General features: G+C 42.0%; 2 protein-coding genes across 3 annotated transcripts in view; one reads left to right on the top strand and one right to left on the bottom strand.

Annotated features, from left to right (window-relative positions):
• Positions 1–16,983, top strand: part of CCDC186 (coiled-coil domain containing 186) — a 35,563-nt gene extending 18,580 nt beyond the window's left edge. The window contains exons 4-16 of the mRNA XM_014872532.2: positions 299–427; positions 1,353–1,565; positions 2,424–2,543; positions 3,087–3,191; positions 3,524–3,622; positions 4,373–4,459; positions 5,211–5,353; positions 7,730–7,985; positions 8,570–8,759; positions 9,809–9,889; positions 10,900–11,110; positions 12,162–12,381; positions 13,079–16,983. Of these exons, the coding sequence (XP_014728018.2) occupies positions 299–427; positions 1,353–1,565; positions 2,424–2,543; positions 3,087–3,191; positions 3,524–3,622; positions 4,373–4,459; positions 5,211–5,353; positions 7,730–7,985; positions 8,570–8,759; positions 9,809–9,889; positions 10,900–11,110; positions 12,162–12,381; positions 13,079–13,162 (1,938 nt within the window). The 3' untranslated portion in view covers positions 13,163–16,983. The remainder of the gene's footprint in view (positions 1–298; positions 428–1,352; positions 1,566–2,423; positions 2,544–3,086; positions 3,192–3,523; positions 3,623–4,372; positions 4,460–5,210; positions 5,354–7,729; positions 7,986–8,569; positions 8,760–9,808; positions 9,890–10,899; positions 11,111–12,161; positions 12,382–13,078) is intronic.
• The window catches only part of ADRB1 (adrenoceptor beta 1), a 30,356-nt gene continuing 19,832 nt past the window's right edge, over positions 15,774–26,297 (bottom strand). For both annotated transcript variants that reach the window (XR_015805194.1, XR_015805195.1), the window contains one exon: positions 15,774–21,598. The gene's annotated coding sequence lies outside the window, so the exon portion shown is untranslated. The remainder of the gene's footprint in view (positions 21,599–26,297) is intronic.

Genomic DNA, 26,297 nt, shown 5'->3' with positions numbered 1-26,297 from the left:
TCTGCTCTGGCACCTCAGTATTGCTGTCAGTCTGTTATTTGTGTAGTAAATTACTGTGCCTTGTGTTTTACTTGAATTGAAGCATCTTCACTCTCACTGAAGATGAGAATTGACATCTTTCATGCTTTTACTAGTCATGCAAAGCTAGATTTTGATATGGGTGGTTGCAGCTTGACAAGTGTAAAATGCAGGTAAATATCTATTGAAGCATGTAATTTAATGTGAAATAGGCCTGCCTCTATGAAACATGACCAAAGAGTTATTTTCCTTATAATTATATCATGATGTTGTATTTTAGCTGGAAGCAAGAATAGAAGAGCTTAATAAAGAAGTGAAAACTAGCAAAGACAGACTTGCAACTCAAGATGCAGCAGCCAAAAATACTATTCAGCAGTTGCATAAAGAGATGGCCTTTCGAATGGAACAGGTAATATGGAAAAACTTACACTATTGAACATCTGCATTATTGAGCATTATTGGTTCTTGTAGGAAACATATTGGATTGCTACGTAACACAAAATTTTCCAAAACTGGAATTCCCAGTGTGCAGTTATATATGCATTTTTGATAACTGTCAGAATTTCCAAATAGCTGTTAATGCTTCAGAGTGTCTGATAACTCTTTTAAAAAACCCCTTTTTTAATATGTATTGAATTCAGCCCTCAAGGAAATCTCTTTTTTTTTACCTGTATGCTGAACTTGATTCAAAAGGAGCTAAAAGCTGGCAGTAGCTTTTTTTCGTCAGGCTGTCAGAAAATTAATATTTTTTCTCAATTCCAGCACAAAGCTCTTACTTTTTCTTTATGTATTACTGAAATCTGGGATTATTTTTTTTTCTTTTTAGTATCATATTATGTCAAGTATTTTCTCTGTTGCATGTATTCTAAAGCTTAGTGGCTGATTTTACTTTTTTTTCTAATATGAAGCAGGAGTTGTTAGTGCTGGCTTGGGGGGGAATCTGTAAAAGTAAGCTACTGAAAGGGAGCCAACTGAAAAAAAAGCTACTGGATAATGATTATGCAGTTGGCATGTGAATGAAGGAAGACAGAGTACCAGTACTGAGTATTTGCAAAATTATTTTGTTCCTAAACTTCTTTCCTTCTAAACAAGAAATTACTAATGTATTGATAACTCATTTGAGATGTTCAGCTGTGAAGATGCAGCTGCTTAGATACATATTTGCTGTTAGGAGTAGGAATAATTTCAGTGCTTAAGAGGGATTGAGTGTTAGTCTTTGTCAAACTGGAGCTTTTGAGTCTTGCCCTTGCTATGCTACTCTACTTCAATACTAAAAATATCCAGTAAATTATGTAATATAAGGTTTGATTCATTGTGTTTTGATCTTTTCCAAGGCAAACAAGAAATGTGAGGAGGCTCGCCATGAAAAGGAGACGATGGTGATGAAATATGTCCGGGGGGAGAAGGAGTCACTTGACCTCCGAAAGGAAAAGGAGGTCCTTGAGAGAAGACTCAGAGATGCAAACAAAGAAATGGAAAAGCTTACAAATAAAATCAAACAACTTTCTCAGGAAAAAGGAAGATTGCACCAGCTCTATGAAACTAAGGTACTCCAAGTACTGCTGTGTGATTTCATTAAAAGCACTGTCAGAACAGCCTTATCACTTGTTTGCTGTTGTACTTGGTAAAAGAAACCTATTCTCATTCAGCTTTTGCTGCACAGCTGTGAAAGCCCCTTTCTTCTAAGGGAAGGGGCAAAAGTTACTCAGTTCTCATTGCAATCTTTTTGAAGTTCCTTTAAATATTTCCCTGAATATTAGTTTGTGAAACAAAACATTAGGGATTTTCTTTTTTTTTTACAAAATTGAGAAGACAGCTTGTTGCAGATGTCTAGATTTTGAAGTAATTTCTAGCTTCATATTTATCTTAAAGACTGCAATGGCATTACATTACTGCAGTCTTTTTAAAATTGTTTTTCTGATTTTCTCTTTTGTGCTACTGAAAATTGGTGATAGAGTTTTTAATCCAAAGCAATACAATTTTTCATCCAGAATTTTGCCACTCGTTTTTAGAAAGCAGTAGGAGATTAAGTGATCCAAGTATTTTTGTATAGTTCTTCACAGCTGTATTTTACAATCCTATGTCATGTGGAAGATGCAAAATTAATAAATTACTAGAAACTACACCTCTGAAACAAAAATCACCTCTGTGATGCTTTGTCTTTTCACAGATATGTAACATTAACATATACTAACAGTAATGCAACCTTACCTTGCTATTCAAAGCACAACACTAATGGGTTTTTTCCCCCTGAATTAAGGCATTATTGGGCATTCTGAAATATGTGCATGATTCTGCAAAACCCAGACATTAAGAAAAAAACCAACGTGATAACTGTATAGGAGTTTTGTTGTAGAAACACTGGATCATTTAATTCTGTTAAAAAATCTATGACATTTTCTCAGGATGGTGAAGCCACTCGACTGAACAGAGAAATAGAAAAATTGAAAGAAGAAATCAATTCTCATGTTATCAAAGTAAAATGGGCTCAGAACAAATTGAAAACAGAAATGGATTCACACAAGGTGCGTGAAGTGGTGCTGATATCATTACATGAAAATATAGTCAGAGTAATGTAGTTATAATATTTATTTCTAGGTACTGTTTCTAATGTGATGTTTCTGTGTAAGTTGAATACCTGCAGCAAAAGTCAGAATAGTGCTCTCAAATAGTGATTCTAAAATGGAAAGGTGTGAAGGGAGAATGTATTGGGGGATTCTCTTTAATTTGGTCATAAAATTTTAGTTTGTTGTTAAGCTTGTTTTTTTGGGGAGGTTATTTCATTGAAATAACTGTTATCTTAGTTTTTAAGTGGTAGAGTTAAATCTGCTGTTTGAAAACGTGCATGGCACATAAACAAGAGATCCTTTTATTGTGCCTTCAGTGTTGGGTCAAATGGAATTATATAAATTTACAGTTGAATGGAAGCAAGGGGAAAAGTAGTGTTGGACTTCTTGTTTTGTTAATTCTTTTCAGACTGAAAGGGATGTTGTTTTATGAGAAATGTGCTTCTCAGATAAACAGGTTTTACTATGTTTAACCCATTCTTTTAATTACCGTTTTTGTAGGAAACCAAAGAACGTCTCAAAGATGCAATGACAAAATTAAGTGAAGCGAAAGAAGAAGGAGATCAGATAAGGAAAAACTGTCAAGAAATGATAAAATCCTATCAAGTAGGCACATTTTCTCAAGAGGTCAAATTATTGTTTAGTGCCTGAGTAGTCTTTTTAATTTCTTTCTAGCTTAAGCCGTAGTAGAGAAGAATTATCCTGTGCAAGCTCCAAAGCTGAGATGAAGAGTGACTGGTTTTTTTACTTTACTGGAAAGTAAAAATAAAAGGGAACATGTTTATCTTGTTTGGCATGCAGCGTGGGGTTCTTTCTTGGTATGGTCATGATTATCAGAGCTACACTTACAGGAAAGACTCAGTAATGTGAAAAGCTGTCTGTACACTCATAGAATAGAAAGGGAAACATAAAACTCACATTTTTTTCCATCCCCTTAGGAGTCAGAAGAAATCAAATCAAATGAATTGGATGCAAAATTCCGAGTAACTAAAGGAGAGCTAGAGAAACAAATTCAGGAGAAGTCTGATCACCTGGAGGTAAATATATGGTGTGTGGAGTCCATTTTGTGGTTAGGAATTCCATGAGATCATAAATTTGGAAATGTTATTTTAAGCTGCTTATAGTTATGCCACGTTCTTTGGGTTTTGTCTTTTTTTGTGGTCTAATACCAAATCCCAGGTGTCTGCCCTCCAGCATTGCTTTTTTGGAGGATGTGTTCAGGTACTACCTTGGATTCACTTTTTAAAAACAAAGTTAGGGGGAAAATATGATATAATTAAGGTGAAATAACTTCTTTCATTTATAAACATGAATGTTGCTGTAATTAAAAGCACAAATTCAGTTGAGTCAGGCCTCTCTCTGACCAATATTTGGCCAAGATATATGTCAAGGAGAGCCAAGGACCAGCCTCTGTTCTTTGTAGAGATTTGCTAGCCCCAGAGTGAAATTCTCTAATGGTATATATCTGCTCACAGCTCATCGTGCACGTCATCTTCAGAGGTGACCAAGTGCCAGAGTTCCCAGAGATTTCCTAGGGCCTGTTGTGCCATACCTAAATCCAGAGTGTGCAGTCTCCCTTTTCTTCTCAGTTCTCCTGAGACTAAAGAAGATTTGAGATTTTGCTTTCCTTTTTGAAGAAATAAACCAAGCCTTTGGGGTGCCTGTTCTACCTCAAGCCCTCTCAACTGTTGTCATGGCCTGTATTGGCCTAGATGTTTTTTTGGTTTTTTTTTTGAGGTGCCAATGTACATTTCGTTTTCTCAATGAGCTTCTTACCCTCTAAAAAGGTGCATCATGCAAAAATAAAAGAACTGGAAGATTTGAAGAGAACATTTAAGGAAAGCATGGATGAGCTTCGAACACTGAGAACAAAGGTAAAGTGTGCTGAGATAGATTGGAGTGGGGCTGAAAGCACAGTGCTGGGTTTTTGGAACAAGAATACATTCCATTCCTAATTGGACTTTTGTTTCTTCAAGAATAAACAGTGTAATTAGAGATTGGCTGGCATGAGACTAGAAAGGATACCTAATTGTAGACTCTGGATAGCCTTTTTTAGGGAGTATGAGCTGATCTGTAACACAGCAGTGTTTTGCTTCATGGTGTGCACCTCATTTGGCTGAAAAGCTGGGAAACATTTTAAATTTGTTATCCTGCAAATATTTTAAATTTTCTAAATTTAGTATAAGTAAAATACTTGTAAAGCTTTTCCTGCCTGTGAAATGAGTTTTGACCTCTGGTAAGGAGCTTGTGCTGTCCATAACTTGAGGGCAGTCTGTAGAATAGCCTGTCCCTCACTGTGGATAAAGGGAGGAAGACATAGTAAGGGGTTGCCTTGATAACTGGGGAAACATCATATCTGTGGACCCTGATCCGTTAGGCTGCTAAGTTTGAGCCTTTGGACAAAACTAATGTTAAGCACACTTGTTGAATTTAATTTTTTTTAAATTTGTTTTTCTGAATCTATTTGATCTGAAATATTTTGGGGCACTGTTCTAAGTTACTTGGAACCACCAAAAAAAAAACCATGTGAGCTTTGTACAACAGTCTAGACATATGATGAGAATAATTTAGCTCTGTAATTTGTGAAACTAATTGGTTTCTGGTTTTATCTTTTTTTGCATTTAGGTAAAGTGTCTAGAGGATGAGCGCTTAAGAACAGAAGATGAGTTATCCAAGTATAAAGAAATAATAAATAGACAGAAAAGTGAAATTCAGAATTTGCTGGACAGAGTCAAAACTGTAGATCAGCTGCAGGATCAACATCAGAGGTACAGCTGTGCACTTTGAGTAATGATTTAAAAGATTATCTGAGATGGGGAAGGGTTTGTTTTATTGAAGTTATTGATGCTTTAAACGTATTTAATTTGAAGAAATGTATGTAATCTGAAGAATGCTTGTCCTGACTTAAATCAGTGTTCCTAATACTGAAGATAACCTTGGTTGCCTCTTACAGAACAAAGAGATTGAGATTGATAAATCTAATTTAGTGTTTCTCATTACTAGAATAAGTGCCTGATTTCCAGCATACTCTACAGGAAATTGTCTTCTAGGTGTCTGCTCAGTGCTTGTTTTGTTGAAAGATGGAGGGGAGCAATTAAACTGGAAAGATAAATTGCTTTAAAATCGTGATGGATGAATGGAAGTATTTAATAACAGATGCTGTACTCAGACAGTATGGGGCACTTGTCTTTCTAATGGACTGGAATTCATTCTGCTGTGTCAAAGTTTGCTCATTTAAGAATGTGAGGAAAATAATCTTAGGGGAGGGCTAGGCTCATGCCCAATTCAGGAGTGTCTGAGCACTGTGTCTGTGTGGTACATACGGACTGGGATATACAAATGCTGGCCACTGCTGGTTCCAGAGCAGAGTTGTATAAATGGAGTCAGATACATTTCAGATAGGCAGAACCACCCCTGTATCTGTCCCTCTTGTGCTGGTAAACAGTTCTTATTTATCACTGAATAGTATTTCTGTAGTTACAGGCCTTCCTCAGGGTTTTAGCAAGCCAACCACTTCCCATTTGCTGTGTGCTGGTCACCTGTATTGTCATGGTGTCCTCAGCCTTTCCAGAGAAGCTGCCCTGTGCTAGAAACTACTGGAGCTCACACTTGGATCAGTAACAGTTACTTGGAATCTTGCCAAATGAATTAAAGTGACTGTGATCAAAGTGTGAAACTACAAATGTGTTTCCACTTATCTTTTTCTCTCAGTAATTGAGACATGCTTAAATATGTCTCTCATTCCTATTCAATTTGAATTTTTTTTGTCAGTATTCTTCCCATACAACATTTATTATCCCTGCATCAAATTTCATATTGTCTTTTATTTCAGTTTCAATCCAGACATCCTGAAATGTATAAAGGCTGTATTATAAAGTGAATGTTCAGCTATCTTTGTTCTCTGCTGGAATATGATTTTAGGCTGAATGCTGGGAAGAGCTTCATGGCTGAACTGGATACTGATCACCTGCAATGTTCCCTGGTCTCCTCCATTTGCAACTTTTTAAGGATAAGCTAGACATCTCTTTTAGAATGGTCTAAACCTTTAATTTTGTCTGATCCAACCTTAACTGCTAGGCAGAGGCTTCTCCTTTCCTAATGAAACAACATATTTGAAAATATAAAATACAAGCATACCCTTCTGGCACAGGTTTTTAAATGGGAGCTACAGGTGAGATACAGTGCAGCACAAATGACTGGGTCTCAACTCCTCTTGGAGAAACATTGTTGATTTAAAGTGAATTGATCCTTCTCATAATTACACTGTCTGTTAGGAAATTAAATGAGATGTGTGCTCTTAGTGTAATATTAATTTTATTTTAAAATTTGAATATACACACCCTCTGTGAGAAGGTAAGGTTTTTTCTGCTGATGTTAGAAAGTAAAGTTTTAGAAAAGGTGTATAAAATTGAAGAATTAATGAAATAATGTTGCAAGAGCAAGTAAGAGGGAGGTTTTTAGTCTGTAACATTTTTAAGAGGTATTAAATTTTGAAATTAATTTCAAACACTTTCAGTGGAATGTTCATGATAACTGAAGATGTAGTGTTTTTCACTCAGATGGGTTGGATGTGGTAGATCAAAAGTCTCCTAATGGGAGTCTTTCAGTAGAAACAATAACCTGTTTTGTAGTGGGGAAGGACTTGTTTTTTTGGGGGAAGCAGTGGAGTAAGACAAGCTTTTGTTTCAAAGCTGCAGGGCTTGGATAAGGATGTGTCAGGACTCGCCATACTGCTGTCCTAGAGAAATCCAAATTGGAGTATTTCCCTGTTTCTTAGAGAGAAGGCCTCATAGAGATTGGCCACCTTTGTTGGGTTTGCAAACCTTCCTCTTATCTGCCTTGTTTGTATCCTGATCTGAGGGTCATATGGAGAAGTGGAATATGGAGAGATGGTCTTCCTTGAGGAGCTAATGCCTGAGTGTCCTGTGTGGGATGCAGAAATCTGTCATTTCAGCACTGCAGCATGTTGTGAAACAAAGTGAAAACTCCCTTGACATTTAAAATGATCCAGTGACTAACAGATAACCCAGGGTCATTAATTTTTCCCCTGCCTTATTTGGACTTGACCTGAATGCTTTTAATGCAATAAAGCTTCATATCTTTAAGCTCAGGTTATCCCTAATGAGATACAATTGTTTTGACAGAGATGAACAAGAAATCAATGCTTTAAAAGAAGAGATAGATGGTTTCAATTCTCTGGTGGCTGATCTTCAGAAGGATATTGAAGGTAGTCGGAAAAGAGAATCTGAGCTGTTGATGTTCACTGAGAAATTAACCAGTAAGAATGCACAGCTTCAGTCTGAAAACAATTCCTTACAGAGCCAGTTGGATAAGCTTTCTTACAGTGAAAGAGAGCTGCAGAATCAGCTGGAGTGTGTTCAACAGACTAAAGATGAACTGGTGAGTACAGTGGGCAGCTTGTTTTTGCTCTAGTAAGATGTCTGATGCAGATAAAGATGTAGCACATGAATACCACCTTGTATCTTCACTTACTGACTGCAGTTTCTCCTTGAATTTGCCATTACTAGCAGTAGGATATGAACACCTCGTTCTAAGCTGAAATAAATACTGTGGCACGCTGCACTGGAATGAGGAGGTGTCACGGTGTTGCTCTTTCTGTTTTTTTGGGAGCAGAGAGTTGTTCTCTGTGCAGCTGTAATTGAAACAGACAAAAGGTTCTAATTTGCCTGTGAAATTTATTACTGTAAACTGTTCCTCAGGTCCTGTTTGTACTATGAGATAAATATAATTTTTAATAAACTTAGTGTGTCATGGAAGGTAATGTGACTTTGTACTGTATCATGTAGAAGTTTTGGAAGTAGTTGAGGAATCTTACCATCCATGTGAAGTGCTACTGTTCATCCTAAATAATAAATGTAAATAAATGATACCCAGGTGAAAAGTGCAGTTAGGGGTGTTGAGCATGCACTATGGTTAGGCTAGAATTTTTTTGTGTATGACTGAAAATAAAATCCCAATTTCAGGCCATCAGGTTACAGAAGGAGGAGGATCAGCGAAAGTCAGAGGTGGAGACCCTGCAGGCTCAGCTGTCCTCAGAGCAGGAAGAGGTGTCAGCACTGAAGACACACGTGGATGAGCTGAAGGATGACCTGGCTACCCAGAAGCGCAAGCACGCAGCAAACCTGAAAGACCTCACAAAACAACTTCAGCTGGGTGAGATTGTTTTCACTTATGAGTCAGCCCCATCTATGAGCCCTTCAGTGTCTGGTAGAGGCTCAGGTCCTGTCTGTGTGTGCTCACTGCTTGAGTGTCATCCTGCAAGCTCTCCCTGTCCCTGAAGACAATGAGAATGAGCAAATTAGACCTTGTGGAAACTGCAGGCCTTTGTGTTAATTTTCAGTCTAAAATGTAACTTTTCAAGTGGACTTGGACATAAAATGAAGTATTTATTTCAAAAGAGCTTTGTCTTTGTTATGATGTATCTGACTACTGAAATGCCACCGTAGGTATATATGGCTCTTGGTCTGTGTAGGAGTATATTCAGAAGCTGCCAGAAGTTTCCTAGTTGCTGACTGTATCAGGAATTGCTGGTGACAGTTATTTTTTTAGTACATTAAGCAGAACACTTCAGTTTTTAAAGCTGGATATGGAGAGACTGATGACTAATTTTCTCTACGAATAGAAGTCATCAAGTACCCACCAGTGCATATGCTCTGAATGCAAATAGATTTGAAGATGATAATCAAATGTGTTTGAAAGAAGAGATCCTATTGGCACTGTGCAAGACAAGTTCCATGTCCCTTTTTGTGCATATAAGAACAGCTGTGTGCTTTCCTTTTTGATCCCTACTGAGTGAGTGGTGCTTCTGGCACAAGTGCTGCTGTAGTGATTCAGGTATGAGATTCTGGAACAGAGTTGCCAACATCAGTAGTAATTTACATGGCAGACCTAATCAAAAGTAAAATCAAATTGAAGTCTTACTGGTCCCAGTTAATCCTGTATATGACAGTATCCCTTCAGCTGGCAACTACAGCAGTGTGTAGGGATCATGGTGGGTGTCACATCCAGGTGCTTCATGGCTGAGGCCGGAGAGAGATAGGAAGCTGTTTGGGTTTTATTTTTGGTTGCTACCATTGTTTTGCAGTTGTCACCTCAAATTAGTGCAGGTCAGAGATGATTAGAGGTTCTGAATGTTGGGTAACACTGTAATTTTTAGTTCTTACTCTGCTATTGGTAATCATAATTTTGTTAATACTTTTTAGCACGGAGGAAATTGGATCAGGTGGAAAATGGTAATTATGACAAAGAAGTCAGCAGCATGGGGAGCCGTTCCAGTTCATCAGGTAATGGAGCACATAGCAGGGCTGCCAAACAGCCTTTCAGTCTTAACAAGGTTGCTACAGTGTGCTTGCTCTTTATGTGGTTTGTGCATATGCAGTGTGTGGGCAGCCTCCCATTAAAACTGACAAAATAGCCTCTAAGCATCAAAATGCACTTGACTGACTGCAGTTGTAGGTGCTTATTATGAGATTAAAGTATAATGTTTATGATGTTTATATATTTTGGCTCTTTTTAAATACCTGCCTTTTTTATTTCCTTTCTTTTATGTTTGGAGGAAGCTCAGGAGGACTCCAATTTATAGAGGACCCTTTTACACGCTGCCAGAGGCAAAATAAAAATGAGCAGTGGCTTCCAACATTGTTTAATTGCCCTATTGACAGTTGCCACTGTGTAAATGAGAAATCAATTAGCATCATTACAAACATCAGTAGGTTTATGTAATATTCATTACTTTCTATCCAGTTAGAACTAAAGGAGTGATCTTTAGCACTGAAAGCAGCGTGTTTCCTTCCTCGATATCTTTGTGTTTGAAGTTGGGTTAGTTCTGTCCAGTTGTCCTGTAATTTCACTGTGTGTGAGAGGCAAATGCTTGGAAAGGAAAGAAAATACTGCAAGCTCTAAGTAATAAGTACTGCAGTGTTTATATGTAGGGCTTTTCTGAGTCTGTACAGTTTTCATAGTATCGTAATTTTATTTTACTCCAAAACACACATTTAAAATCAGCTCACTCTTGTGCAAAGTAACTGAACATGAAGTGTTTAAGTGGGAATAAGCATTCCTGAAGGGAGCACACTTAAACCAAAGGCAGTGCACCCACAGGGAGGGGACTGCACTGCACAGCGTGTCGCATTTAAACACTCTAAGGATCCTTTAGAGAAAACTCCACTAACATAAAGGGAAACTGGCATGCTGGAGAAAGTATCCTCAGCTCCTGACAGGTCGTGAGTGCTGGGGGCACTTCACCTGATGCAAGATCCAAAGGATCTTTTTTACAAAACTGATGTGTTGGCAGGGTCCCTGAACGCACGGAGCAGCAACGAGGATCGGTCGCCTGAGAACACGGGCTCTGCAGTGGCTGTGGACAGCTTCCCTGAGGTGGACAAGGCTGTCCTGGTTGAAAGAATACTAAGGCTTCAGAAGGCACATGCTCGAAAAAATGAGAAGATGGAGTTTATGGAGGATCACATTAAACAGCTGGTGGAGGAAATCAGGAAAAAAACAAAGTATGTTCTGTGTTCTCTTCATGCAGATTTTCAGTGTTGAGCTGATGCACTAGATAAGTATTCTGGATTTTATGTAAGAAAAGTAATTGTATAAATGAAAATGTTTAAAACAGTAAAAATATTGCAGTGACAGTAAGATTTCGAAGATGGGATTAGTTTGGGGTTTTTTCCTTTTCCCAGCAGTTACAGTAACTGCCAAGTTTTTGGCAATTAATACCATTACTAAGTTTTTTCAGGAGGAATAAACTGGCACAAGTGGGTCTTTGGTAGCAAAATGGTCAGCAGGTGGCTGATTTGAGGTGGATTGCTGCCACTGGCTAACAGAAGAGTCTGTTCTCCTCATGTGCTTGAAAGGGTGCTGATTGTGTTTGTTTTGGAAGGAGAATCTGCATTATTCCAGATGGTATTCTGGTATACATATCAAACAAATGATGTATCTGAGCCAAAGGTGGTCAGTGGTTAATATGTGAGGCAAGATTCCACTTCAAATGAAAATCTCATCTTACAGGATGATGTCTGGAACTTCAGTTAGGAGGGTAAAAAATGCTAGCATAAAGCTGGTTCTGGAAGGTGCAGTTGCCTGTTAAGAACAGCCCTTGCTTAATGAGTCCATACATTTATGCCCAGCTGGTACCATTTCACAGAACATGATCACAGCTTGGGAAGATTCTTGAGAAGTGACTTCGTAATTTGTTTTTGCATGTGTAGAAAGCTTAAGATTCCATGTCTGGAGTCCTTCAGCAAAGAAAAGTAGACTTTTAAAATTGCCTTTCTTGTCCCAGTATCTTTTCAGAATACTTTTAAGTAAGTAAACCCTGCACATTGTAGCCTCTTGGCTTACCAGCATTTCCTATATCACTATTGGCATCCCAGGTTTTCCTCTGACATAGAAAATGCAGGAGTAAATTTTTACTGCTTTTTTGGTAATACAGTATTGCTTGAAAATAAAATTACTCATGTCAGGAATCTGAAGTTACTTCAGTGTCTGACTCTTCTCTGCCTTGTGATGCTATGATGATGTTTTTCTGTTTTGTTTTTTTTTATCCTCCAGAATTATTCAGAGTTATATTTTGCGGGAAGAAGCTGGAACGCTGTCCTCAGAGGCATCTGACTTCAACAAAGTACACTTGAGCAGGCGTGGTGGGATTATGGCATCACTGTATACATCTCACCCTGCAGACAGTGGGCTCACGTTGGAACTCTCCTTAGAGATAAACAGGAAGCTTCAGGCTGTGTTAGAAGATACATTACTGAAGAATATTACATTGAAAGTGAGTAGCTGTGCCAGTTCTTCTGCACATTCTTGTGGTTCTCAGGTGCTCCCTTCACTGCATGCTGTTAAAGGCTTTTCAGAAGCCAGCTCATGGTGGTTTGGTGCCACTGATTGCGTTGGGGTTAATCAGGGAGTTAGGTGACATGATGCCATGTACCTCCATTTTAGGACCCTCAGAGTATGCTGTGCTAATGGGCTGCTGCTTGAAATGAGTTCTGGAGTGCCTGTGCTTTCAGCAGGGTGGGATCTGTCTGTGCTCTCCCCTGGACATGTGGAGCCAGGAGTGCAGGCTGTGCCTGCCTGGCCCTCTGAGCTCCTGGGGCAACACATCTGCTGCCAGGGAGAGGTGGCAGGCTGGAAGATGGTCTGCAGGCTGCCAGCTGAGCTGCAGGGTTCTGCACAAGCTGGAGATCTCTTCCTGTAATCATCATTCACCTTGAATGCTGGGGGAACTAGCATTCTACCTTCTAGACATCCTGTAGGATGTTGTAACTGCAAAAAAGGACTTGCCGAGAGCTTTAAGTTTTTTATTGAAATGAGCTTGGTTTTTCTGTCTCTAATCATTTGCATTTGTTCTGGATACTTGGAAGTATCAACTTGCTGACATAAACAATAATTTTGACTTATTAGTGCATTTTGTGCTGATGGACTCATTTCACTGTATAACTAACGTTAATTTTTCCCCCTCCATAAAGGAAAACCTGCAAACTCTAGGAACAGAAATAGAACGACTTATTAAACACAAGCATGAACTGGAACAGAGAATAAAGCAGACATAACTAAAACTTCTGGGGACTAACCAACGTGAAGATGCAGAAAAGGCAGGGGCTACAGACCACTGTGTTTTACATTCTGCCTGCCAGCACAAGCATCTGGTTTTTTGCAAAAGAAGCCTTTGGCCACACAGGCTCACTCGTGTGAAAAATCAACAGGGTTTGGTATTCATGTGGTTCTGTCTACCCAGGACCAGCCTGAGGCACTGCTGAAATTCACTGCACACTACATTTATCTGAAACTTCTCTTTGAAATACAGACACTTTGCAGTGCAGACTGTTTGTAGTGATTTGCCATGAGATTCTAATTTCTGCACTGTGTAATTAATCAGTCTCTTAATGATGGAGCTTGGAAAAAAAATAAAGCCAATTATGTCTTAGTTGCTATTGAACATATCCAGTGTTACTGAACTTTAAGGGCTTTCAGACATTTATTTCCTTTCTTGCATATTATTTCTGATCTTTGGGTTGACTAAGCATTTTTGACATGTGCATGGAATAATGCTTTGTTACAAAATTTTGGGTTTTAAGTGGCGGCCATGATATTGCATATTTTCTGCTTTAGGTTAACATTCAACTGGTCAATTTCTTTATTCCAGAGGAGTGAAACAACAGTAAAACTAAGGAATTGGAGAGTGTTCTGATTCAGTTCTTGAGTTCATGTAGCTGAAACCCGTGTCAGATCAGCAAATCTTGTAAACCCTTGATTCTTAGACATGTGGATCAAGAGAAGTCTGATATCAGATAATTGGTTAATAAAGTTCTCTGGGCTTCTGCATAACTAACAGCATTTAAGGAGTTTAAGCTGCCTATTGTAAATCTATGTAAGTACATGTAGACATGGTGATTGCATCTGCTTTCAAAGACAAATGGAAGCTAATGAAATTTTATCATTAGCTGTGGCTAGACCAACTAGTGACAATAATGGTAAGAAATAAGAAATAGTTCTAATATTTAATGTATTGTTGGACTGTGAAAGTGGCACAGAAATCTGTGCAACTTCTTGATTTTACTGTTGTGAAGAATTAGTTGGTCAAAATAACTGAAAACTGTAACTTAGTCCTTCAGTGGCTGAGAAGGGTGATGGAGGAAGAGTATCAAGATTTGGGTTAGTCACAACAGTCATGTTCACATTTTAATTCCAGGATAAGTAATATAGAGGATCTGAAATACTTTATTCCAGCAGTAAATGCGTAGTCTCTGTATTACCACCTTTTGACCAAAATCAATTGATCAGATCACCATGTAAATACATACTTCAGGTTTTTATTATGTACTTGAACTTCCTATTGCCATGAAAAAGAGAGTCGATGTACATTTACAATAGCAATGCTTTAGCTACTTTAATCAAAAAGGGGGATGTGGGGAGAATCTGTCTTACTGCAGGTATTGTTTGCATCGTACACAAAACCAGGGAGCTGAACTTGGCAGCACAAAAGAGGGTAATTGATCAGACATCTGGGTGACTTGGGGGTGTGAACTTCATTTTCGGATGCCACTGAGTTGCTTGAGCTTTGTAATAAAACAAATGGAGCAAAAGAGCCTAATTTGGTTTGAATAGTTTGGTTCTAGACAGTAAAACTTCCTTGTTAGTTTAAAGATAGGCATCTCTGAAAGTCCTTGTGGGATCAAGACCTGGTTTGTGGTCCAGAGAGCTTCAAGAGTCTGGGATGGCAGGTCCCTCCAGTGTCAAAAGGATTAAGTATTCCTTTGGAAAGGAGAATTGGGAGCAAATTGTTTAAAACCTGAGCAAGTATTATATAGAAACTGTGAGCCTTTAATCTGGGTGGGTTTTTATACATCTATTTTTCTAACTCCTGAGAGCAATGGTTATCTGAAATGTTAGGACATTTGGGCCAGTCCAGTCATGGGACTACTTCTGCTTCAGTTTTGTTTAAGTGATGTGAAGAGGAAAATACCTGGCTCTGCTGAAACAGATTTGTCACAGCTTCCAGGAAGCAAATAGACAATTGTTCATGACTGAGCTTGGATCTTCTGCTGAGAGAAAGTACTTTAGAACAATTTGCATGCTAAAACATAGCTTAGCTCTTGTATGTTTGTGTTTTCATGCTTTAACGTATCAGATCTCTGGATGTTTTCAGGCATTCAGCTGAATGACTCCAGTATTTTAGATACCATGTTAATATTGTAATCCTTTAATGTATGTTCTCCAGGTGTACAGTGTGAATGAAGGAGAGGTGTGTTGCAGATGGAATCAGTGCAATGGCTTTGTGGAAATTCTGATTTCTTTTTGGCATGATTGTTTCTCCTTTTAAGTTGAGAAACCTAGTTAGCTGTCCTCCTGCCCTGCTGAAAATGCTGCTTGCTCTTTGTAGCACTAATAATTTCTCAGACTTTTTTTTTCCTGTGGTTATGGAGACACACAAAGCAGCCAAAATACCACGTTGTTTATTGTGCACGGCGTTTTCATGGACCAAAGCTGTCATCCACAGGGGTTATTTTAAACATACCTGTTAGAGATGGAAAAGTCATTCTGGTTTGCACATTGGCAAGTGACTCTCCAGTCAGCCTAGGGTGTGATGAGTACCTGATGGGGTCAGCCAGCAGCTTGGCATAAGGATGCTCCTCCTTTTTGAGAGGCAGTGATACATCAGCCATAAAATGTTGCTGGTCCTGTTTCAATGGGGTAACTTGTCAGGAGTGTGATGCTGCTGGTGCAGTACCAAGAACGCTTTCTATGGAAAGGGGTTTCTGTGGGGCAGCTCACACAGGTGAGCACCAGCTGATGCAGGGTGGGTGTGAGGCTTGTGTAGCGATCTTGTCCCACCTTATCCTTGTTTTGGAAATTGTATTATGAACCTGAGACTGAAAACTGTCCTCAGATAAACTGAATTTTAGAGACAAACTGGTAAATTCATAAACTAATCATGAAGGCAGCCTGGAGCATGTAGCTACATGCCTGTCACTGAAATTCAGTGTCCATTAGACATATCGTTGCCACAGGCTGCTTTTGAAAATTTCAGGCTTGTGGCTGGTTGTGTCTTACAAGCGTAAACATCTGTTTCTTAAATACTCAGGGTGCTCTTTTAATTCAAACATCGCACAAACAGATGTTGTTAGAGGCCCTACAAGAAAGCTGCCTGTGCTTTTCCACCTTCTGTAAAATCCAGCACTGTCATTGTCAGAAGCCAGACCCTCTGACCTGAAGAATACCATTTTATGCTATAGAAATCACTGGCTTGCTGCCATACAGACTTGTGCAATATTTTTAATTATAATGTCCAGAAAACTGGAGATTGATTTCTTCCTTGAACGTTTTCTCATTATCTTCACTTGTTGCTGGCAACACCTGTAGTATCTCTTAAAATATTTTAAACTGCAATGTTTTGCTTCATTACTAAAAAAGAAAGGATTAAAAACGGTATGTCTGGCTTCCAGTGCATCAGGTGTAAAGCTGAGTGTCCACATGCTGCAGAGACCTGAATCTCAGGAGGGGTTCAGAGGGCAGGGCCTGTCCCACGGGACTTCACCCTTTCCGTGCCAGTCACTGTGACGGTGAGCACCAGCAGCAGGTGGCACAAGGAATCGGGTGTACCCTGTCTCACCTGTCCAGGGACAGGCAGCTGCGTTGCAGAGGGAGCTGGGTGGTATTTAGAGCTTTTCCAAATTGGATGGGTGTTTCCTTCCCATTTTCGTGTTCTAACTGAAACTGTTGATTCTTCCAATCTATGTGTGTAAGTCCTATACACAGAATGTCTGTTGATTTAATTTTGTAGATACCTGTTTCTGTATAAAGTTTTCCAAGGTATTGCTATACCTTATGTATATACTGTACTTTGAAATAATAAACATACAAATGTATGAAAGCCTGTTTTGGGTCTGATTTGTCCCACTATTTGCTGCTGCCTGGCTCCAGTTGTGCTGGCAGCTCTCAGAGTGCTTAGTGCTCATCGTTGTGGAGTGGGAGCTCGTGGTGTCTGTAAACAAACACTGGGCTAGAAGCAGCTGGGCTGCTGTTGCCACCACCAAAACCCTTCTTGTTGCCCTCGAGTGGCTCTGACTGCAGGCAGGGAATCTGAGCAGTGCTGCAGGGTTCTGCCCCTGCCTTGCTCGCTGCCAGCCCTGCTTGCCTGTTGCAGCCGGTAAACGGGAGGTGGCAGTGCCTGTTCTCCGGTACTGCCGGTGGGAGGAAGAGCCCAGCCAGGGAAAACACCTCTCTGCTGTATCCATCCCTTGGGAATGGCTGTGCTGCAGTTAAGGACTGCAGTCCCTCTAAGTGCCCTCGGTGCTTTTTCCCTTCCATAACATGAATTTTGGGAATCCCACCATCCTAGCAGCAAGGACTGGCTCCTTGGCTGCATCTCCACATTTGCTCCTCTGATTTATTTGTTCTCTTGTAGAGATATAACGGTTTGTTTTTTAGACGTGATAGTATTTTTTAATAAAAATAGTAAGTGATCATGTCTGGTTGCTGGCAGTGCTTATATTAAAAACCTGGGAATGGGATTGGTACGGGTTTTCCTGCCCTTGCAGAGAGCCAGAAAAAGGGGGAAAGAATACCGTGAAGGTGATAATTTATGGAGTTTATTCTAGTATCTCCCAGAGTACCTTAAATGAGAAGGGGGTGTCCTATCTTTTGCTGAAATTTAATGGCAAACAACCTCCCAGGACCAGGCCCAGAGTCCCAGTGATTTTTCTGATTACAGTTACCTGCATGATCCTATGCTGAAACTGTTTTGCAGCTCACAGTTTTTCTTCTTGCTTTTTCCACTGATAGCAGGTACAGTTGGTGACAGATGTGACCAAAAATCGAGGTTTATTTGTGTTTCCTGAGTATTTAACACTGCTGCTTGGAAACAACAGCCTGAAGCTAAGCTTCCTCAAATGCTAATTTTGGCTTTGGTGCTATTTGCAAGTGGCAACTTGGCAAACAGCTTCCCAGCCCTGTTTTTGGGTCTGTCTGAGCCTGACCCAGCTGAGCTCTGTGTGCACAGGAAGGGGTTCTCATGGCCCATGTTAAGTGCTCGGTGCTGCAATACACCAGGCTGATACTGCAGCTACTTGTGTGTTAAATATCTAACCAAATCTAGCAGTTCTCTTCTCTGGCTGATTGTGCATGAGGAAATCATCACTGCTATTTCTCTCTCTCTGTGTGCTTTATTTTACGGGGATTTTTAATAGCGAGCTCTGCTGGAGGTTTTCTTGTTGCGGTTGTTTTTAGGCTATTTTGCATCAAACCACAGTGGGTCTGTGCCAGATTTTTGCGAGATTTTTGCATGCATAAATGTAACTGTTGCAGTATCAGAGCGCTGCTGAACAAGTTGTTCTCATCTAAGGTGTGTAAGTATGCTGTTAGATGTGTTGCTGCTCTGCTCCAGTGGATGCCCTATTGTCAGGAAATCCTCTGGCCCTTGGGTTTCACTGGGCTCTTGACCGTGTGCAGCTGCCCACTGATCTTGGCAGGGCTGCTCAAATGCCTCAAGTGAAGCACCTTGCTCGCTAACAGGCTGAGTACTATGAATGTCTAAGAACTTCTTAAGAAGTTTCTATTTTAAAATAATCTCTGTGTGTGGAATAAGGAAAAGCAGCAAATGAAAGCATGAAGTCTCTGAGCTCTGACCAAAGTATTTGACACAAGGTGGGTGAGCACAGCCTAGCAGGCACTGCTACTCATCCTGGGGTGGTTGGTGTGTCCTTAAACACTGCCCTGGGCCATCCAACCTTCAGTTCTTTGGGAACTGCTGCTGCCTTTGGAGATAGATTGAAGCAGGGTGCAAATGCAAGGCAGTTTATTCAAGCTGCGATCTACAGCCAGAAAAGGGTTTGTGAGGCTGTACTGTGAAAGGAAGTGGTTAAAAATACTCTGAAAATGATAGGTCTTAAATTATTTGAACTCTAGTCAGTGCCTGGCACAGGGGAGAGGAAGAAGGTGAGAATTACTTATATCAACACTGTGGGTAAAAGCAGCATATGCCTGACAAAACAGACCTTATGCTGGTCAGCCTAGATCTGTGTTGTGCTCCTGCAAATTCTCTGAAAACTTTTCAAGTAAAAGAGGTTGAAAAATCAAACTTGGGCTCAGAGCTCTGACCTGTTCATTCTGTAAGTGGCTTGTACTAATCAAGTGCCCTGGCTTCCCCTTAGTAATTACATTATCAGAGAAATATTGATTAGATGGACTCTTGAAAATATTTAAGGGCTTCACCCCTCTGGAGAAGGGATCTTCATCCATGAGGTAAAATGAGAAATCGGAATGAGCTGCTGTCAGCTTCTCATGGGCTTAACATGTGGCGTGACACAGGCTGCTGACAACCTGCTCCCTTCCCCTGGTCCCTTCCCCTTGCCACGTGTCTGCTTTGACCCAGGGCTTGCTCAAGCCCATGGGGGTGGCTGGCACAGGGGGCAGGATGTCCCACAGTGAGGTCTTTGCCTGTCCACCTGCTCCCAAAACTTGCCAAGCAGCTCCTGGTGCACTGCAGGTAATGGCTCAGCCTTTTGAGGCAAACAAGGGTATTTGTTTTCCCTGGCAATGCTGCTCTGTGACCTGCAGGTTGTCCGAGGTGGTTGCACAGCCAGAGTGCCTTGAGCGAGGCAGGACAGCTGGCAGTGAAACCCATCCACAGCTCCAGGTAAAACCTCCCCCAGAATCCACAGCCCCTTGTTTTGCTTGGCTTTAATCAGACATTTCTGGGATCTAGAAAGATCCAGCTAGTGCCAAGCAGGTGTTTTGCATCAGCAAGGACTGGCAGAGCAAAGCCTCTGCTTCATAAACCAACCTGCTAAAGAGAGCAGCTGTCAATCTGGGTACCCGTGACCTTGGATACTGTGCTTGGGAGCCCTCGTGGGTTTTCTTGGGCTGTCCAACCTCAATACCAAATGCATTAAGAAGGTCTTCTGCCAGCAGGGAATGACTACCATATAGGCACTTCAAAAATACAGGTACACCTCTAAACCAGGACCTGATCAAACACAGGTTGGATGGAGTCACCTTTGCTCTCCTCAGGCAGGTGAAGCCCTTGGGAAGGAGACGTGGCAGATTTGGCAGCAGGCCTGTAGCACAAGGCTCATAGATCACTTTCTTTTGTTTACCTGAATTTTGTCAAACTATTTCCCTCTCTCAGAATTTCCTTGCAGTCTTCCAAGGCTGCTTGTTGATGCTGAAAGATCAGTCAACTATTTCAAAGTGATTTGACCTTGCTTGGGTTGGTGACAGAGCCCAGGCCTCGAGGGTAGTGCTCACCTTGTAACGCCACAGCCACTGTGGTGTGTCTCTCATTACAGACAATGTTCAGGCAACTGCAGGCAATGCCAGGGCACAGTGGCAGGTGAGCTCCCTCCCATCACACTGAAGAGGGTGTGATTTAGCTTCCCTTGGCTTTGGTGGCAGCTGAAACAATAGAAATGTCCCCAAAGACCAGGACTTGCAATCCAAGGGATTCTCTAGAGAGCAATAAATGGAGGTACTTACGTTTCATTAATTGTGTATCAGAGCAAACACTGGAAAAACACCAACCAACCAAAACAGTGATTTTACCACTGACTGCTGGGGGGAGGCCTCTGCCAAGAAAGCAGCCTTGGATCAGAGAGCAAGGAAATGAAGTCCTTCCAGAGGATGATTCAGAGCAGGCTCACGGGCTCCTGTGCTCATGGGGCACCACTGTGCTGGATGAGGCATGGAGGAGTAGCTCCTGTCTGGCCACCATCCTCTGTGGGGATGCCTTGGGACCAGCGATGAGCCTTCCTCAGGCACAGCTGCCAGGGAGGTCAGCTGGGGTTCTGATCCCTCATATCATCGAAACACAGGATCATTTGATTGGAAAGGGCCTTAAAAGCCATCTCTTTCCAAGCCCACTGCCATGGGGACACCTTCCACTAGACCAGGTTGCTCCAAGCCCCATCCAGCCTGGCCTTGAACACTTCCATGAATGGGGTATCCACAACTCCTCTGTTCAACTTCTGCCAGTGCCTTACCAACCTCACAGTAAACAATTTCTTCCTAATATTTAACAAAATCTGTCCTCTTTCAGTTTGAAGTCATTCTCCCTTGTCCTATCCCTACAAACATTTATAAGAAGTCCCTCTCTATCTCTCAGTACCTTTAGGTACTGGACAGTGCTTCAAGTTCTCCTGGAGCTTTCTCTTCTCCAGGCTGAACAATCCCAACTTTCTCCACCTATTTTCATAGCAGGGGTGCTCCAGTCCTCTGAGTATCTTTGTTGTCCTCTTCTGAATTTTCTCCAATAGGTCCTTAGCCTTCTTCTGCTGGTCCCCCAGAGGTGGATGCAGCATTCCAGGTGGAGTCTCATCAGAGTGGAGCAGAGGGGGAGAATCTGAGCTGCTGGCCATGCTCCTTTAGATGCAGCCCAGGACATGATTGGCTTTCTGGGCTGCCAGCACACACTGCCAGCTCATGCTGAGCTTCTCATCCAGCAGCACCCTCAAGTCCTTCTCCCGGGGATGCTGCGTGTCCCCAAAAAAGGCCTGAAATCAACATAGAGGGGAGAGGAAGGAAAGTGGCTAGCTGGTTAAAGACTGAGGGATGGGGAGAAAGAGAAATATTTTTTAGAAAGGCCGTCCTGGCACAAGAGCAAACCCTAGTTGCTTTTGGAGTGTCATGGCTTTCCTTCTCCACAGAATGAGCTCAGGGTGCTGCGTGCCCAGATCTGGAGTGCAGCTGACAACATGATTTTAACTTCTCTTTGTTCAACCCTGGGGCATCCAAACATGCACTTCTCAGTGGCTATATGTGAAAGAGAAACAGGAAAGTCTCCCTTTGGCAATGTGGCACAGAAATGGCTTGCACAATCGTATTTACTTTGGAGCTTCCTTCTGAGAAGCATCTGCCTGTTCTGGTCTGTGTGTCGGCTGGCAGCCCCATCAATTTTCCCTTTCCCTCTTTCCTGTCCATGCTTCTGGGAGCTCACTGCCTATGTGGGAGCCAGGGACCCCAGCCCCTGCCAGACCTCACTCAGCTTTGTGATTCCTGACATTGTTTCCTCCAAGGATCAGGACACAGCAGTGCAGGGACCATCCCTGGGCAGAGAGCACAGAAGTAGAAGTGCACAGGCATGGGGAGAGAAAAGGAAGATGCAGATTCTAACTTTTGATGGGTTTAGAGGAGAAAGAGGTCGTTCTGGGGGGAGCTGATTGCTTTGTTTTTCTTTTACAAACAGCACAGGCAAGAAATCTAATTGGTAATATATAAGAAACCACAACTCTCAACTGGCAGAACATACATGTATGATTTGACTGTCAGCTCATTCAAGGAAGGCCAAATTGTGTTATAACAGTACTAGGAGTAAAAACCGTGAGGATTTGCATGAATCCATCAAGAGCCCTGCATTACTGTTTTAGGATACCTCTGTTGTTGGAGATACCTTGAAAGCAAAACTACCAGGAATAAGGAATGGCTTTGCTGAACAGCCTAGCCCAAACTCATTCTGTTGGGAAGATGTATCCAGAAAAAGACAAGCCAAATGTGACCACTCAAAAGTACGAGGATATCCTTCCTGATTCCTCTGAAAACCCTGTGCACAGCTGCTGACAAAGGTCTGAAAAGGACTGATGTCAAGCATATGTATCTATCGTGATGGGGAACATTGCATCATCATTTCCTGATGATCCTATTTTCCTGTCCTTATCCCTTTGTTGTCCCATGTGAAGGTTAGAGCAGAGGCACTTGAAGACCAGGAATGTTGGGTTTTGCCTGTGCAGAACAAATTCTTCCTGATCCTTGCAGGCATCTTCCAGGCACTGCTGTCATTTATGAAAACTTTAAAGATTTCATGTCGTACAGTAACAACTTTAATCCAAGTACTGACACATGAAAATGCAGAGGGTGTGTTGGCCACTGTGAATGGGCGAGGGAGGAATTGCAAAGCCAGTCCTTTGCAGTTTGGTTTTGCCGGGGTGAGCACAAGGTGCGCGAGAGGGGAAGCGGCGTGTGCAGCTATCGAGTGTCCGTGTCTGCAGAGATGCCCTAAGTGCAAGGCCAAGAAAATCAAACCTGCAGCCAAGAAAAACACCATTAAAATGATGCAATGACATAAGCTGAGTGCCGCTCGTGGAATCCAAATGACACGCAGAACAATCAAGAAGGAAAACACCGACGACATTCGCTTGTGTAACAGGGGTGTCGACCTCCCGGCTGGCAGGCAGGCAAGGGCGCAAGTGCAGGCACAAGTAAAACCAGTGTTAAGAAGACCTGGCCTTACTGAAAGCATCAACCTTCAAGTAGGGGAAATACTGCAGTAACCACAAAGACTCCAGGTTTGTATAATTTAAACTGGTCAGTTTAAAACCCACCGCATTTAAAAACCCCACTAGGACAGACCCACCTGATGAGGAGGGAAAGGCAAGAAAGCTGCAGCTCAACACCACGATACTGCCTCTTGTTCAAATTAAAAGCTGGATAAGGAAATGCTTAGCATTTATTGAAAAAACAAGAAATATCCTTTGCCAACAGATCTTTGAGACCTGTGTCAAGAGGGGTTGTACCTGTAAGGTAAGTACTGGTGGTTGCACTGCAGGTAGGACACAGGTGTGGGGTATATTCTCTAGATTTCTGCTTCCTGTCTTTTACAGGCTCTGAAAATGTCATGATGCCAGCACTATGTATACTGGAAATGCAGTCAGGTTATAGAATAGCCATAAGAAAACGCAAATGTAGATCCACACAAAAATAAAAACATTCTGGCTCAGATCCAACACTAAGTTATGCTAAAAAGCAGCGAATAAAAATTTCTCGTTCAGGGAGTAAAAGACATTTTATTCATTCCTCACCCCTTATTAATGGGATGTGCTTCTGGGGTATCTACTGATGAGTAGCCTTTATTGTTCATGCTTCACAGCTTCATGTATATTTTAGACTTTAACATAAGCAATATGATCCAACCCCTGATAAGCGGGAGAGAGGAAATAGATGTACAACACAAGGTGTTCCCATCAAAATCTCAGTTCCTCTAAATGCACAGAGAACCTATAGGACACAGTGTTCCTCAAATGCAAACATCCTACTCAAGAAACACGCCATCAAATTGGGAAGGAGAGGTCATCAGGTGCCTTTAAACACAACCTTCGGTTGCCACATCCTCAGGATCTCCTGGTGACTGCTGGGCTCACCCTCAGACAGTGGGATGCAGCTGCAGGCTCATTTGAGGCCATTTGTGCTGGACCCCAGGCTGGATTCACAGTGCTGCCCTCACCCCACACCATGCCAGCAGCTCTACAGGGAGGCTCTTGCAAAGAGCTTTGAGTGCAGCCTCCCCACAGGCTCAAAACCACAGATAAGCCACTTCCCACCCTGCCCTCCTCTTCCCCTAAAATGCTTCTTTGCTTAGGACCTAGGTCTGTGAGTGAGAAAGGAGTAGCACCCAGATTCATCAAGCTACATAAAGTCCCCAAGAACAAAAGATTAATTTAAATGTCCTGGCTTCGAGCAGCCTTGGCCGTTAGCTTCAGGAAATCTTCATCAGTTGTGCGGAGGAGGAAGCACCTGGAAATCACAGAATTAATTTGATCTGAAGAAGTTGCTTTCTGGAAAAAACATATGTCAGTCCTCATTACTCAAGATTGCAGGGGCAGGGATGGGACAAGCCACACATGGTATGTGAGTATGCTGGATGCCAGTCCAGTGACATCAGCTCAACCAGGCTCAACCAGATTTCCTCAAGCCAAAGGGCCAGGTCAGCTTGGCACCAGGCTGGGCTGTGCCTTGCCTGGGTGGGCTGACATGGAGCAGGGAGGGGAGGGGTGAGGTCAGAAATAACCAGGAAAAAGGAAAAGAGAAGGTCTGGAAGGGAAGTTCTGAGCTTCTCCATGGATGGGGATCCCAAGTGAAAGGCAAGTCCCATGGGAGACAGCCCCACAGTCCATGCATGAGCCCGGCAGCTTGTGCTGCATTTGGCATAATGGGGAGCAGTGCAAGCCTGGCTGCTCACTGCACAGTGAGAGCAAAGCCACAGGGTGACAGCTGCAGTGACAGCAGTGACCAGCCAGGGTGGAGCTGGGTGTGCAGTGCCCTGGGTGTTGGGCAGAGGTGTTTGGAGGTGGCAGCAGACTCTGCTGTGTCACTCTCACTTCACAACCACTCTTAAAAACACTGGCTTTCGAGATAATTTACCCTGAACTCTCCATACTGAAGATGCTGGCCCTGACCCCTTTTAAAGGGGATGTATCCTGCCCCTTTTGCTAAATTTTCTTGAGTCCTTGCAGCCAGAATGTCCACAGGTCTCCTAGCTCACATTCAGGATGTTTGCAGAGGCAACTGCAGTGCAGCAGATGCTGGAGAGAGCTGCAGCCTACCTACCATGGCCAATATGCTCCTTATTTGAGTGCCACTGAGTTGGGAGCTAAAAGAACTCTTACGTGCAAGATTCCTTCTGTATTGATGGCTTGGAAGAGAAAATTAATTTGATCTATTCTGTCTCCACAAAAGTTAGAGACTATATTTGGTTGTGTGACTAGCTGATATGAGACTTCACAATGCCTTGGTGTCATCTCTGCACACTCTGCCCCAACGAGCTGAAGTGCAAAGCCAGGACAGGGTTTGACTTTTGTTCTCAATGCAGAGGATCCCAGGAACAGCAGATTTTGGGAAATGAGAGCCAAGAGATTTGTCTAAAATGGGCTAAGGGGCTGTGTCCCACTCATGATTTCAATGATACTCAGAAGACAGGCTAGTGGCCAAGTCCAAACTAGGGCAAGGAAGAAGGTTTGATTTCCCATTGCAAAGTGGGAAAACATTGCAGACCACAAAACCTCACTTTTAGTAGGGTTGAATGCATAAATGCCCCTCCCAAGCCTTGTTTTGGCACCCTGGTGTGCCCAGCAGTGCCACATTCCTGCATGGAACCAGTCAATGCTGCACCTGCAATGGAATTAAACACATCTCAACACATTTGAGTGCCTATAAATAGGATGTGCATTAATTCACACAAACAGGGTGACAGGCTCCTAACACCATGGGGTCATGGCCTGTAGCTGTAACTCAGTTGTACTCCTGGCTCTCCCTTTCCTGGTGTGAGAGGCTGCCTTAGTCCATGGCTGCCAGTGAGAAAGGCCTGTGGTTACAAGTCTGAGGTGTGCCCGATACAGGAAATGTGAAAATTCCTCAGTTTATCCACAAGGCCAATTTCACCAGGCAAACTCTCATTACTTGAAGGACCACCTCTGTGCTGCA

This window comes from Sturnus vulgaris, chromosome 8 (genome assembly GCF_052056855.1).
Source record: "Sturnus vulgaris isolate bStuVul1 chromosome 8, bStuVul1.hap1, whole genome shotgun sequence".
Lineage (NCBI taxonomy): Eukaryota > Metazoa > Chordata > Aves > Passeriformes > Sturnidae > Sturnus > Sturnus vulgaris.
The sequence above is the reverse complement of the archived record's forward strand: the minus strand, read 5'-3'. Positions and strand labels throughout refer to the sequence as shown.